At 41.9% G+C, this 14871-nt stretch overlaps 1 protein-coding gene across 3 annotated transcripts in view; it reads right to left on the bottom strand.

Annotated features, from left to right (window-relative positions):
• MYO5B (myosin VB) overlaps positions 1-14871 on the bottom strand; it is a 363858-nt gene that overhangs the window by 35319 nt on the left and 313668 nt on the right. For all 3 annotated transcript variants that reach the window (XM_061614358.1, XM_061614367.1, XM_061614347.1), the window contains 4 exons: positions 13171-13319; positions 11442-11561; positions 8292-8429; positions 2638-2703 (listed from right to left, as the gene is read on the bottom strand). In XM_061614358.1, coding sequence (XP_061470342.1) covers positions 2638-2703; positions 8292-8429; positions 11442-11561; positions 13171-13319 — 473 coding nt within the window. The remainder of the gene's footprint in view (positions 1-2637; positions 2704-8291; positions 8430-11441; positions 11562-13170; positions 13320-14871) is intronic.

Here is a 14871-nt window from a genome sequence, read left to right on the forward strand (position 1 = left end):
GGTAGACAGACAACCTGGCATCTCTTGGCAAGATATTCCAGAGAGTGGATGCAACTGACAGAGAAAGCCCTGCTGCCACCTTGCTGAAGTGAAGCAGCTTCAGGCCTGGTCAGTATTTAGATGGGTGACTGCATGGGAATCTCTCATGTGTGTCGCTTTGAGTCCCTTGATGGAAGAAAGGTAGGATATAAATATGCTAATTAAAAACAAAATTTGCAATACTTCAGAAAATAGAGATATCAATAACGGGGCCTCTCCAACACCTCTTCCAACCAACATTTTGAATTGAGCCCAGAGACACACTGGTAGCCGGTGCAGTTGTCTGAGAACAGAATTTTATCACCTCACATCCTGCGTGTCTGAATGAGGCCTAAAAAGCAGAGGCTCACCCAAGACGCACTTTGAAGTCCTAAGAACATGAGGATTAGAACTGACAAGGCACAAAGCATACTGTGCAGCAAAGGCAGTCTGCAGGGCCAGGCTGTGTGAACAAAGAGAATGCCTCTTTTTTTTTGACTTTCCCAGGAGGATCCCTCCGCCTGTGTAGCTCTGAGACGGGCTCCCGTCTTAGATGAAACTTTTTCAGCTATAAATTCAGTCAGAAGGGTCTTTTCTGACTGGGGATAATTTCTTCTGGATAAGGAAGAAACGTGAGATTTCCCACATAGCTTTGTCGTGACTGTGGGAGTCTGGAATTTGTCAGAATTGTCTGCGAAAGAAAGGCTTCCAGCTGCTCAGATGGAGCGAGGATTTCTATGCTAGCTCAGCTGAATAAGTGACCCGTTTTTTTTCTTTAAAGAACAACGGACTAGCAGGCAAACATCCTCCTGTCTATGCTTATCATTTTCTTATCTATACAGCTTAAGAGATTTGTCAAAGTAACAGCAATTAAGATAACCTAGGTGAGTTACGACTTTCCTTCTTTACTCACGGAACTAAGGGGGAAGAAAACAAAAATAGCCTATCTTTCTTTTATTGCAAAAAGCTGATATGGAAAATAGCATTTTAAAGATTACAACGGATGAGGGATTTCTGATTGGAAGAGATAAGAAAAATCTTTTTGATTTATAAGACTTTTGTGTAATATATGCATGGGACTATTTTTCCTGATCTACTTTTTTTTTTGACGAATCTGCTCATTCTCTCTGCTACTAGTTATTTGGACGCTGTGAACTAAAGCTGTTTTTGCACTTCTGGGCATATAAGAGATAAGGACTGTCTAGCGTGTGACGTCAGTTGGTTGGAAAGATTAACTCCTTTGTAACTGGATAAAGAAATAAACTGCTCTTTGCTTGGGACATTGAAAATTGAAGGAGTTTTGTTCCTTTGGCTTTAAGAATGACAATTAAGAAGATTATGGATGTACAAGAAGGGACTTTATCTTTAGACATGTTTCAGAAAATAATGAACGAGATTAAGTCAATAAAACAAGAACTGAGAAATAATAGACAAGCGTGGAAAATTGAATTTCACGAAATGAGACAGGAGCTGAAAGAAATTCAGGATTCTATGAGAAAGGAGAATAAAGATAGATCTGGAAAACCAAAAAAAGATGAAAGAGAAATTAAAGGCAAGGTTCAAACTTTGGAGATTGGATTAAATATGGACATGAAAAAAGATTTGGATGTCCTGGCTCTGACGGATCCTGGAGACAAATATTATAGTTTGGAATTCAGCGCTGTCCCTGAAGGAATTGAAGAGATTGGAGATAAAGATATTATCGGTTCAAAAAAATTCCTGGACTGGAAGGATTTGATGGAATTTGAAATGGAGAAAGTTAACAGAATTAATCCCTGTTTTGTGTCAATGGAAAAATCTTCAAGAGATGTACTAGTGTATCATGTGGAAAAGAGGAACAGAGATGCAGCTTTGCAGCAATACTTCAGTGATATGTTCGGAATTCATGGCAAGAAAATATCTGTGATGGAGGAAATTCCTATCAGACTTTTATTATATGACTATGACAGCAAGATTTTTGGATGCGTGGAGATGGAAGATGGAAGATGGAAGATGGACCTAATACGGATAAAGACAGAAGAGCGATTTGAAATTACTGGACTTAGTGATGAGTTGGATTAATTGACATGTTTATTTAGGGAAAAAAAATTGATTGATATATATCTCAAGGATTGGAAACTTCTCTTTGACTTTTTGTGGAAGATTAAAATGATATGATGTTAATGAGATTTGAAACCAATTAAGATAACCACTGGAGGAAGGTGATTTTATAATCTATTAAGAGATAGGTTTGTTATATATTATAGATTTATAGCTGAACTATGACAAATCGGAAGTCAATATTTTTATATTTTTTCTCTTCTTTTCTTTTTTTTATTGTATTAGTTATTGATTTGTGTGTTTTTTTTGTATTGTTTTGGTTTTGAAAATTTGAATAAAAATTAATTGGAAAAAAAAAGAGAATGCCTCTTTTTGTCATAACTAAATTAAACACAAGGGGACAGAAAGTTGAGCACGAAAAGGAAGACAATGGGATCATAAAGAGTTAATAGATGTTTCAGTATACCTCTCATGTAGATTTATAGAGAGTGATATCAGGACAGCTCTTGCAGCTTATTAGCACCTGATACCTGGGGTGGGGGAGAAAAAAAATATCCCCAGCCTGGAGTTTTCTTTTACCTTCAGACTGTTGTATGCTAGATCCGTATCGCAGTCCAAATCCATTTCGTTCTTCATTTCAATTACCTGGATGGATTAAGAAGAGAGATTCGATTTGACAATAGGCTATAGCAGCTGGGTTTTTGATTGCAGCTCTGGGTCACCTTACAAAGTCTGTTGTTTACTGACAGAGCAATTTGGCCATGGAAGAAAGGCTGTAAGAGTGAAGGGTGTTTAGTAAACATAGAATGGCTGAGAGGAGAGATAAACTGTGGGATGGTCAGTGGTGGCTCCATGCCAGCAGGGCAGCAGAATGTGCTCTGGGTTTTAGTCCAAACTTTTAAGCCCTTGAAAGTTTGGACTAAAACCTGGAGCGGATTCCACAGCCCTAGTGACATGGAGCCACAAGCCACCACTTGGGATGGTACAATAGGGGCAAAAGCAGGGGGAATCCTTCTTCTCTCCTTTCCTAGACATTTGCATTAGTAATCTGTATCCTGTTTGCCACTATCTTCTTCCATGTATGGATGGCAGAAGAGGCAAATGACAATGCCAGACTGGGGAGGAAAAAATCTGAATTAATAGCACAGACTTCCAAGCATGCAAAAACAAATAAAAAACAGGATCAAAGTAACCAAAATCCAGAGAAAGCTCAAGGGCAGCATGCCCACAACTATCCCTCAAGATGCCAAGGAACGACCTCAGCAGAAAAGGTCAATTATCCGGCACCTGCCAGATTTCTTTAAGGCAGTGTTCATATATTGATGCAATTCCCTTCAGAGTAGGAAAACTTCATTAGAAGGAAGAAAAGAGAAAATTCTTTTAAAAGAAGGTAATTTCTCAGGAAACAACAAGCAGTTAGTAGCCTCATTTATTCTGAAGGTGCCAGCCCTGGTTCCTATGAACTTGAGAGCTAGGCAAGACAAAGGAAGAGGTGATTTTTAGCCAGCAAGAGCCAAGTTGTTTAGGGCAGTGAACTAGCCTGACTAGGGAGTATTTGCTCAGCCCTACTGGCATGAAAAAGCTTCCTTGGCTGGCTTCCCTGCACTGGTGGGGACAAACACTGAACCCCTGCCTATCACCTCTCAGTCCTGACAGAATGACATCTCGACCCTGGCCTAGTAGTTCTTCACCAGAAACAATGGGGTGTTGGGGTGACCCAAGTTCAAATCCCCCTAACCTATAAAGCGACCTTGAGCCAATCCTACCTCTCAGCCTACCTTACCTCACAGGGTTGTTATGATGTAGTGGTTAGAGTGTTGGATTAGGACCTTTGAGACAAGGGTTCAAATCCTCACTGAGGCACAAAGCTCACTGAGTGTTGGTCCAATCACTGTCTCTCAGACTCACCTACTTCACAGGATTGTTGCGGGGATGAAACAGGAATGGGGAGAACCATGTACTCCACCTTGAACTCCTTGGAGGAAAGGGGGGATATAAATGTAATAAACATTTCTAAACTGTTCTGAGGGTAAAATGTGGGGGTGTTGGAACCATGTGCACCAGGTGCAACTCTATATAAAATGAAAGCACGAAAGGAATTCAACAGACGTCACTATTAGGCATCCTCCAATGCTTCTGCAGGGCTTGGAAGATCACTAATGTCATAAAGGGGGATGTGTAAAAGCTGTGCACAGGGGAATAGCATTCCATGTCATTCCACGGTCTCTAGTTGATAGATACCCTGCATTAAAGCACATGGAAAACAATTTATTTTTTTTCTGTCTGTTTTGGACTTTTTTTTTTTGGTTTTTTAAAAAAACTAATAAAAACTAATAAAAAAACGAGTCACAGAAATGGAAGCGTTATCCTACAAGGACCCTGTGTCATGATGAGCATTCTTCTAAATAAGGGAGAATGGACTGCTGACATCCACAATACATACTGAAAAGGCAGCTCTCTTTCCATAGCTGGATAAACAATCTAAAAGAAACCATTGTTTCTTTTCTAACCTGCTAGTGCTGGTTAAGAGGGATAACGCTTTCAGGCTTCCCAAGGGTCATCTGGCTGGCCAATGGGAGAACAGGATGCTGGACTAGATGGGCCTTTGGTCTGATCCAGCAGCTAGGCTCTTCTGACGTTCTTAGGTAAAGACGCTGCCCTTTCAAGCCCCCTCACACGAAAGTTTTCCTCCTACTTCAAATAGCAATCGCTGGGGAGGGGCCTGGCAATTCCGATCAGGACTGCAGTGACAGCAAAGGATCAACGCCAATCATGCCATGGGCCCCAATCTGGCTGGCCCTTTTCCTATACCAGCTATTTGTATGCTTAGAAATCAAGCATGTCAGGGCAAACCATGTGATAAATGTTACGTCTAGTTTTGTCCTAAAATATCCAATAAAGCTAGGCCGAAACACTTCAGAGTGCAGGATGGATGGCAGTTTTGAGGATGGACTAGTTTATTGGAGCTGCCAGAACTTGGCAGAGGATGGGTCACACAGAATCACATCTGAAATAAAACACCTTTTGGATGATTCAGAGGCTTTGCTCAAAATTTATCTTGTTTTCCTTCACAGCAACTCTGTGGTGTAGGCACACTATTACTTCTATAAGATTTGGTGCATGAGAGATTGTCTTACCAAATGCTAGTCCATGAATGCTTATGACCTAATTAAATTGCTAGTCTTTTACATGCTGCAAGACTCTCTGCTTTTGCTTCAACCCCTCAGGAAAACATTACTTCTCGGTCATAAATTGGGACCTGAAACTGACTTAGGAACATGCCTTGTACTGAGTCAGATCATTGGTCCATCTAGCTCAGTATAGTCTACACTAACTGGCAGTGACTCTCCAAGGTTTCAGACTTGGGTCTCATGCAGCCTTACCCAGAGATGCTGCGGATTGAACCAGGGACCTTCTGCACACAAGGCAGAATCACTCTACTACTAAACGATGGTCCTCCAGAAGCTGTCTTATACCAGGGTCAGACTATTTATGTGTCTGTCTCTTTACTGTGTATTCATGACTGGCTGCCACTCGTCAGTATGCCAGGCAGAGAAAGATCTTTCCTATCACCTTCTGTCTAATCCTCCAGGAATGCCAGGAACAGAACCTGGAAACTTCAGCATGCAAAACACATGCTCTGCCACAGAGTCTAGTCCCTGCACAAGTCTTACTTAGAATCAATCAGTCAGATTACATGTCTGAAGCATGGATCTCAATCCTCAGTGGACTGGCCCGAGAGTGTATCGGGGAGGATGGCTGACCTCATGCCATGGATGGAATGTGGGGTGCCAAGGAAAATGACAGCAGTGCTGTATTTCCACAGTCAGTTCCATAGCGTGGTTCCCCTCCCAGCTGCTACCCTGGGTGCAGCCCACCTCAACCCAGAATCCCCTGGAACACTTTCTGCTGGACACAACTGGACCTGTGAGGTAAGATCAGCCCCCTCTCTTCCTGTTTTTAGACAGCTGCTGAAGACCCATCTTTTTATGCAAGCGTTTGGTTAAATTTCTACCCCTTTATGCCACTGTACTGATGTTTTTAAGGATTTTATGGATTTGTTTATGTATGGCTTTATGTATGCTTTGTATTTTTAAATCTACGTAATCCTCCTCGGGACCAGCATTCCAGGTGAGACCTGGTGCTGCCAAGACACAACTCTCTGTAGCCCACACATTCTTATCCGAACAGGAAAAGTGGCATATTTCGTTTCATTAACAAGTTGCATTTTAGAAACATGCTACAACAAAACTCCACTGCGTCTAGTACAATAAGCAAGGATGTTCAATGCTGCCTTTTCGCTACCTCTTCAGGACTCAAATTTCCCACAGGCCTGGGAAACTGAATCAATGATGCTTTGGATTCATGATAACTCAGGAACAGAGTCATTGCCAGGCCAATTAACCGTACAGTGAGATAAATCATTCTAGCATTGATTGTGAAGTCCAGCGATTGCAAAGCCTTTCCTCAGGCAGTAGCAGGCAGCAACAGAATAAAGCATCATAATTATGCATTGATTTCTAACAAGTGTGGCAAGACCAGGGTGTGTAGATCTCAGAGATCTCTAATGTTTTGGGTGACAACAGGACACAAAGATGGTTAGGTCCTTTGAGTTAGAGGGTAGAATTTACTATGTATTTCCAAACAAGGGCAAACTCCCAGTGACCCACGTTTTAGGAACACATTTTAAAGGTCTCCTAGAGCTCATCTACAGATTCAAATAAATTGCATGGAACAGAATTCCTAAGACTGAACCATTTCAAACAATGGAGGGAGGTTCATGTTTTCTAAGGTTCTCCCACATTAAAAAAAAAAAGTCCCTGCATGTAGAAGATTAAACAGAAGGCCAGGCTAGAACTTTCTCCCTCATATTCTAAAAGTCTATTGTCAGGAAGAGATTTTGATGTTGGGGAAATATTCAAACGTGTTTCTTCACCTACAGTCTCAAATGGTAGGAAAGCTACACCATGTTATTCATCTGTCTGCGTAGAATGGGCCTTAACATTACTGTTTGCTGCAAAACGCATCACTAAAAAATCTAATGCAGGAAGTCTGAGGTGGGGATCACCCATGTTGATGATTCTGAAAGTTCTCATTCTCCAACTATTTTTAGGCTATTTTTGGGGGGGAGGGCAGGAGAAATAAGTAAAATAAGTGAGGAATTTTGGCCTATTCAGACTCTAAGGTTTCTCAAATTATCACCTTCATTTCCATGTCATGATCACCCACGTAACTCTGACCTACATGGCTTCCATTTTCCTCTCTGGAGGCGGTGCCTATAGTTAAGAAACAAAGAAAACACAGGAAGCTGCCTTGTACTGGGTCAGCCCATCTAGCTCAGTATTGTCTACACTGATTGACAGCAGCTCTCTAGGGTTTCAGGCAGGGACTCTCTCCCAGGTCTCCTTGGAGATGCCAAGGATTGAACCTCGGACCTTCTGCATGCAAGGCAGATGGCTCTACTAATGAGCTATGGTCCTTCCCCCGGGACACAAAGATTCTAAGGTGAATTGAAACTTGAAACTGAGCAACATGAAAAGTTATATTTACTTTGGGAATTTTTTGGAATTGGGGTGGGAAACTTGCAGGCCGTGTAAGTTCTCTTTCGAAGAAGGGTGTATGTGTGTTTGGGGGGGGCGGGAAAGTAAGAAGTGAGACCTGTAATAAAATGTTGCAGTGTATTGCTCCACCTAAAATGCCTGCTCATTTTCATTGGGCTGTAGTTTTTTAGGGGGTGGGATAGTACTACCCCCTTAGAATTGACTTTTACACCTTCTTTTGTATTTCTGCAAACTTTGGAATTCCCTTGAAAGTGCTAGTATACATTCCTCTTGTCTCCTGGTGGTCTGTCGGCATTCACCAGCTTAGTTTGCTATTAGGAGTCGTGTCAAACAAATGCCCAGCTGCCATGTGACAAATGCCCCTACCTCAGACCCTCCATAATATCTAGTAACAGTTACCCATGTCCTCAGGCCATTGTGTTATACATTCTTCTCCCCAACAGGAGCAGCCAACACTGGAACAGCAAGGGGAATAAAAGGTACAGGTCACAATGTCAGGACACGGGTAGGTTTTACTGGCTGTTACATTCGGATGTGGGTTTAAACACACACATATGGGGCACATTTAATGCAGCATCTAGTTCAATCCTTAAATTCACAAAGTATGCTTTAAAGTTTTCACAGGCATATATCTGAAATCAATACGGACAGCAGTGACATGCCATTCTCTACCTGCGATTTTTTGCTTTCATTTTCCCTCTTCTCCAGTTGGCTTTGCAGTTTCTTTCTCTCCTGTTCGAGTTCCCGCACTCTCTTCTGAAGCTTGAGGAAGAGGGTCATGTCCATGGCTGCCTTCTCCATGCCAACTTCCTGCAGTGGAAGAAGAGAGATAGGGACGAAAACCAGGAAGTAACCTTAATGCACTGGAGACGTTTTCAGGGGCATTATACCGTATGTCACTGAGAGCCATTCAGCAACACCTGCAAACTTTCAATCAATACAGCTTGCTTGAAAAAACACTTCCCAAGTGGCTCCTCTTTTGCTCAACAGCATTCCCCCCCCAAAAAACTAGGGTGCTTCCAGATGTGAACCATTTAGTGACATCCAATCATTGCTGTTCTGCTTTGAACTAGAAGTGGAATAGCAGCTTTGGAATCTAAGGGTTATAATTCAACGCAGTGCTAATGAGATAGTTTTGTCAGTTCAGGCATTTCTGTTTGTCCGACAGAATGATCTCCACTTTCCTCCTGCCCACTGTATGCTGTTTTGGGGGTGTGGGAGAAGAGAGGGGGGGAAGTCCCGTTGGCTAGTGGGAATCCTTCTGCTGACTTCCACTGGTGCAACATGTTAGTTGAATACAGCCCACTGTAAGATTTGGTAGCCATGTGGAAAGGCCCCCTTTCCTCAGTCCCAAATGTTTGAGGGGATTTTCATTGGGACATGGTTTGTGTGGGAAAGTGTTAGTCTCTCTCACATTCCCCCCCCAGCACTCTTGATCATGACTGCCTTCCTCCAAAGTAGGGAGAGGGGGGGAAAAGTAGATACAAAGGCAATTCAATTTGGGAAGGGATGGGTTAAAGTGATAGAGCTGATTTCTAGAAATCAGGAGAGATGAAACACAGAGAAGGAAAAGGACAGAGCAATCTATACAGGCCATCGCCTGTTCACTAGCTGTGCTGTTCCTGGACAGAGACAGAATGGCCACAGTGAACCATGCCCTGTAATCACAACTACTGCAATGCACTCTACATAAAGGAACCCTTGAAAGGTCTGGAAGCTGCAGCTAGTGAAGGAAGTAGTAGCAAGTTTGCTGCATGGAGTCCTAAGCTCGAATCATGTCAGAGCACTCCTTTGGGAACTGCTCCGGCTGCCTATATGCTATTGGGACCAATTTAAGGTTGACACTAGTGTATAAAACACCACAGAATGCCTCTCCTTGCCTCTTGGAGGAGTTTCTCTCTGAATATGTAGAGGCTTATGCCTTGCGATCAGAAAACAGCTCTGTTGGTTGTTCCACTGTGAATGCCCAGGTGGAAGCAGCCGATCTGCACAAGCTTTTGTGCAGAAAGTTTCCAGCATAAATTGCATCACTAGTACTGACCTTCACAATTCCTCTGGCCTTGTGAAGTGGGGATTTAGTGCCTCCAAGCTGGGGTGGGGGAGCATGGCATGCACAAGCTCTTAATCTGCAAGTCTGACTGAAGTGAGAGGCCTTAACACCTAGTGCTTGGTGCAACAGGCCAATCCAAAGCAATTTCACAAATCCATCTTCAGCTTTCTAGCTCTCATGGTTAGGTAACTAACAATCCTAAACAACCCATTTAAGTGAGGTAAACAGCAGCACTGAGATGTGAAATGACTAAAGGCCACAAGAAAATCTGTGACAGATGAAGGAATGTCTAAGCACTAGTCTAGCTCCCATTTAATTTTGTTTTTCACTCTCACCACCCTAACATTCCAGTCACTGAGTCCTTTAATCATAACTGACCTCTGCCACTGGACATGTTGGCTGAACCCATTTTGTCTAGTTTCAGAGCTTGAAAATATTAGCTTTAATCCTTGCACTCATTGGAAATGGACTCCCTTCAAGTCGATTCTGACTTATGGCGACCCTATGAATAGGGTTTTCATGGTAAGTGGTATTCAGAGGTGGTTTACCATTGCCTTCCTCTGAGGCTGAGAGGCAGTGACTGGCCCAAGGTCACCCAGTGAACTTCATGGCTACGTGGGAATTCAAACCCTGGTCTCCCAGGTCAAAGTCCAACACTCTAACCACTACACCACACTCATTACTTCAATTCAAAACAGTCTTAAAATCCCGGGGAGAGCAATCCTATTGTGGGGGGAGGGAGGGAGGCAGAAAGTGAGACAGAAATGAACTGCCAGTTTCAAAGCCCTGCTGGATTCATGTCAACAGGGTGGAAGGGGAGGAGCATTCTTCTCTGTTCCCACTCTCTCCTTTCTTGGCCATTTATTTATTTCATATTTTCCCTCACATTTGTCCTAATGGGAGGGGAAATCAGGGTGCCAGCTCCAAGACTGGTGTTATTTTCCCCTACCCCCCATTCAGGGGAGGGATGTCGGGGGCATGGGAGAGCTTTGGATCCAGCCCATCCACCCCTCAAATCTGCCCCATTTTTGCCATTACTGATAATGGAGTGGCAAGCGCTGCAGTTGTCTCCATGCCTGCAAGGGGGAGGGTTCTTCTCCCACAGACCTCCCTCTCTGGGAGTGGAGAGGAAAATGCACTCTATCTATGGCTCCTGGAATACCCTTTCAGGGACTGTGTCCTAAAAGCTCTTCCAGAGAGCACAGAGAAGCCTTTGAAATGTTGCTCTGCATTCACAACCAACACATTACATGGACAGATTTGTTAATGCCTTCTCTGTCCTAATGTATTTAAAATGTTGGTTATGCTAACACTGCACTAAGGAGGCTGGAAATCTCTTTGAAAACAGAATTGGACTGCCTAAAACCAGTCTCAGGAGGGTTGGAAAGGCACTCGGAAGCCTTTGGAAAGTAAAATATGTTACATAAATGTATTATTAACCACTAGCTTTCTTTTTAATTATCATTACTTAATGCTCTCTGTGTATAGCCCTAACTGTTAACTAAAAGTGCACATTTAAAAATTAATCCTCTCTAATTGGCTAATTAAAGATATAAACAGTATGACTTTCTCAATGCAAGGCTGAGGGTTTTGACATTTGCTGCTGTCTACATAATTAGTGTTGGGTTTCCAGTAGCGTAAGAAAACTTAAATAGTCACATTTCAAAATCACATCTTTACTCAGTCTACTTCACATAGAGCAAACCATGGCATTAATGGCACTCTGATGACTATGCATCCCTTCACTCCCATCCCCCAAACCATTTTCATACCTCCACTTGCTGTATTGCATCTTCTGTATCTCCAATCTCAGATGTAGAAATTGATGGGTAGTTGGAGTCCGATTCCAGGCTGCTTTGGTTAGATGGATTTCTTCTGTGACCTGGGGTTTGCTATTGAAAGAGATGACCGTATGGAAGTCACTCATCCGTCACCTATGGACAGCCGCTCCATTAGACTGAGAGAAGGGAAGCAAGGCTACTCCACCGGCTCTGCTGAGAGACCAACTGCCTCTGGCTCCTCCTCAATTGCCACTTGGCAGTCGCCACTGCAACAGCATAACTTAACTTTCCACATCCCATATATATATATATTACTACTAAGAGGGACCAAGGACTATTTGTGATGTAATATAGATTGGGTTTTCAGAACAATTCCTAGGAAAAAAAGTGTTCTGTTGGAGTCGGTTGCTCATGTGTCAGTGCTATGCATATACAGTAATTTTCTGGCACCAGCAGAATAAGCTCTTGGGCTAATGAACAGATGTGGCCTTGAGGAAGAGTGTAATCAGCCACCAATCTCCACTGCTGGCACAAGAAACATAGGGTTGCTGGGCTTTTCTCTTTGGCAGTGTTGGTCGCATCCAGCCCTAAGGATCTACATCAGAGGCCCTGTTGAGATTCCTGCCTGTAAAAATTGCTGCCCTGGGCTCCTACTGGAAGGGTGGGATATAAATCAAATAATAAAATAAATAATAAAACAAACAAACAAACAAATAAATAAAACAATAAATAAAACAAAAATTACTAGGTTGGTGTGCACCTGGAACAGGGCCTTTTCTACAGTGGTCCCCCAATTATGGAACTAAAGCCTGAATGATAACAAACAAGCCCCTCTCTTCACTCTTTCAAATGGGACTTAAAGACCCATTCTTTGTTGTGGCCTTTGGGGGTTAATTCAGGATGTTGGATGGTAGTTCTGTAAATGGGCTGTTTTGACTTATGCTAGTTTTATATGAATGCAATGTGGTATTTTAAATGTTTTATTGATGCATGTTTATTTCTGTAAAACACTTTGAGAGGGAGGCTTCTCTAAAAAGCAGCTTAGAAGTTTTTTAATTATTTAAGTAATTAATTGTTAGTGTTTGTTAGCTGCCCTGGAAACATACATTTATGTTGAAGGTGTGGGATATACATCATGTAATAAAATGTTATTTTTATTGTTTATTTATTTATATCCCACCCTTCCTCCCAGAAGGAGCAAAAAATTGCGGTTGAAGTGAGATTTGAACTGGGAGCTAGGGCTGCAATCCTATTCCCACTTACTTGGAAGGAAGCTCAACTGAATTCAATAGGACTTACTTCTGAGTAGATGTGCAGAGGATTGTACTGTTAAGTCTATAACCCAGCATAGCTACAGGAGTCAGACGACCTGTCACACTTCATTTAAATCCACTGGGTGGTAATCAATGCTACTCCTACTAAGAGTAGACCCTTGAAGTTAATGGACATGTCTAATTTAGGTTCATTACTTTCAGTGGGTCTATTCTAAGTAGGCCTTAGTTGAAAACAACCCATTATGTATATGGGATTTGGCTTATTTATTTATTTATTATTTGATTTATATTGGCACTAATTATTTTCATCAGCTCTAATCCCCCCCAAATATTTGCTATGGTCAGAAGCACTTACCAAAATATAGTCAGTAAGTTAATTATAGTTGACGGAATATTATCTGCTAATATCTCAACATAGTATCAACAGACTAATGCTTCCCCATTACCTTTATGATAGTCATCTCATCCCTTAAGTTGTCATATCTCTGCTCTAGCCTCGAATACTCCTTCACAAGGTTCTGGTAACGAACTCTCTCCTCTTCTAGCTCTTTCTTCATCAGGAGATTTTCTTCAACAGCATTTCGTGCAAATTCATCTTACAGAAGAAGAAGAAGAAGATTTGGCATTGTTACTGAAGCACACTGAGGTTAGATATACAGCAAATTTTATAGCTAATTCAGTAGTATTTTCTCTAGAAAGAACAGGGAAACACTTTCCAGATGTACATACCTGAGTGTAGGTATGGACAAAAATATATAGCCACAAATGCCTGCATTCATCTGAATGGTAGTGATAGCTACTTTGTACCTTTTAGAAACCAGCAATTTCTGCGTAATCAAGAAAATTCATGTTGGCTGATCATTTTCCAAAGCAGTTGTCACCATGCTTTGAGCTTTAGGAGTGAAGATGGAGGTAACATTGTAAGGGGGAGATTATGAACATTGGGTAACATCCAACCAAGCCATGTTCAGAACAGACCCATTGAAATCAATGGAGTTAAACTCTTATGAATAACCCTGGATATCACCCATTGTATTAAATATTGGATGTTTAATAGGAAAAAAAAGTTTAACAAAATGAACATGTACTCTTTCTGTCCTTGGGTGAGCTCTGAGAGGGGAGAAGCGCTTCTGCAAATTTTTGGCACTGTTGAGACTGAACCAGGAGAAAAACTATTGGTGAGCAGCCATTATTTAGCCAACATTACTCCCTCATCAATCCCTGGAACAGTCACGCAGTTATAATTAATGTTGTCAGGGAACAACCGTAGCTCATTGGTAGAGGAGATGTGCTGCATGCAGGAAGATGAGGAAAGTTACCTGTTGGAAACCCTGGGAAGCTGCTGCCAGTTGGTGTAGAAAACACTGAATTAGGTGGACTTGGTATGAGGCAGCTTCCTATGCTCCCATGTGTATACATAAATGTATGTCACTAAAAACAAAACAAAAAAGCCAGACAGCCACCAAATGCACAAGGACTAGTCTAGAGATGTAAAATTTCTGGAAATTTTGAAGCTGGGGGGGGGAAACTGGCTTTTTCCCTGGGAAAAATGGACATTTGGAGGAAAATGGAAATATATCAATATCAATTTTATTATCAAACCTAACCTTACTTTATGCTCTAACATCACAATATGTATTATTTATAACTTACAAATAATACGTAATTGTACTGTTTGGCAAATTTATGAAATTTAAAACCATAGATGCTTTAGTTATGCTGCAGCAAAACTGCAAATGTGTCCACAGCTAGAAAATCACAGGTGTAAACTGCTGCACCCTATATGAAGATTGATATTCTCCCTTAATGAGAAGAAACTTGCTGATACATGCACACTGGTACCACCCATTTTCAGGCCAGAGTCACAACGTGGGTGCAAAACCCACTGTTAGTGTTATTAAAATGCTCTGTTAGCCTGCAACAACCTTTGCCAACCTGCGGGCCCCTTCAGTTGTTTGGGACCAGCCTACACTCCTAGACATACAGGCCGGTGTTGCTGACTTTTGAAATAAGTAAGAAGCACAGCTTGTAGATGTCTGATCTATGATGAATAGACTTACAGTCTGTTTAGTTGATTAAACCAGCCTTCCCCAACCTGATGCCATCCAGATGTTTTGAACTGCAGCTCCCATAACTCCTGACCACTG

Source organism: Rhineura floridana, chromosome 1 (genome assembly GCF_030035675.1).
Source record: "Rhineura floridana isolate rRhiFlo1 chromosome 1, rRhiFlo1.hap2, whole genome shotgun sequence".
Classification (NCBI taxonomy): domain Eukaryota; kingdom Metazoa; phylum Chordata; class Lepidosauria; order Squamata; family Rhineuridae; genus Rhineura; species Rhineura floridana.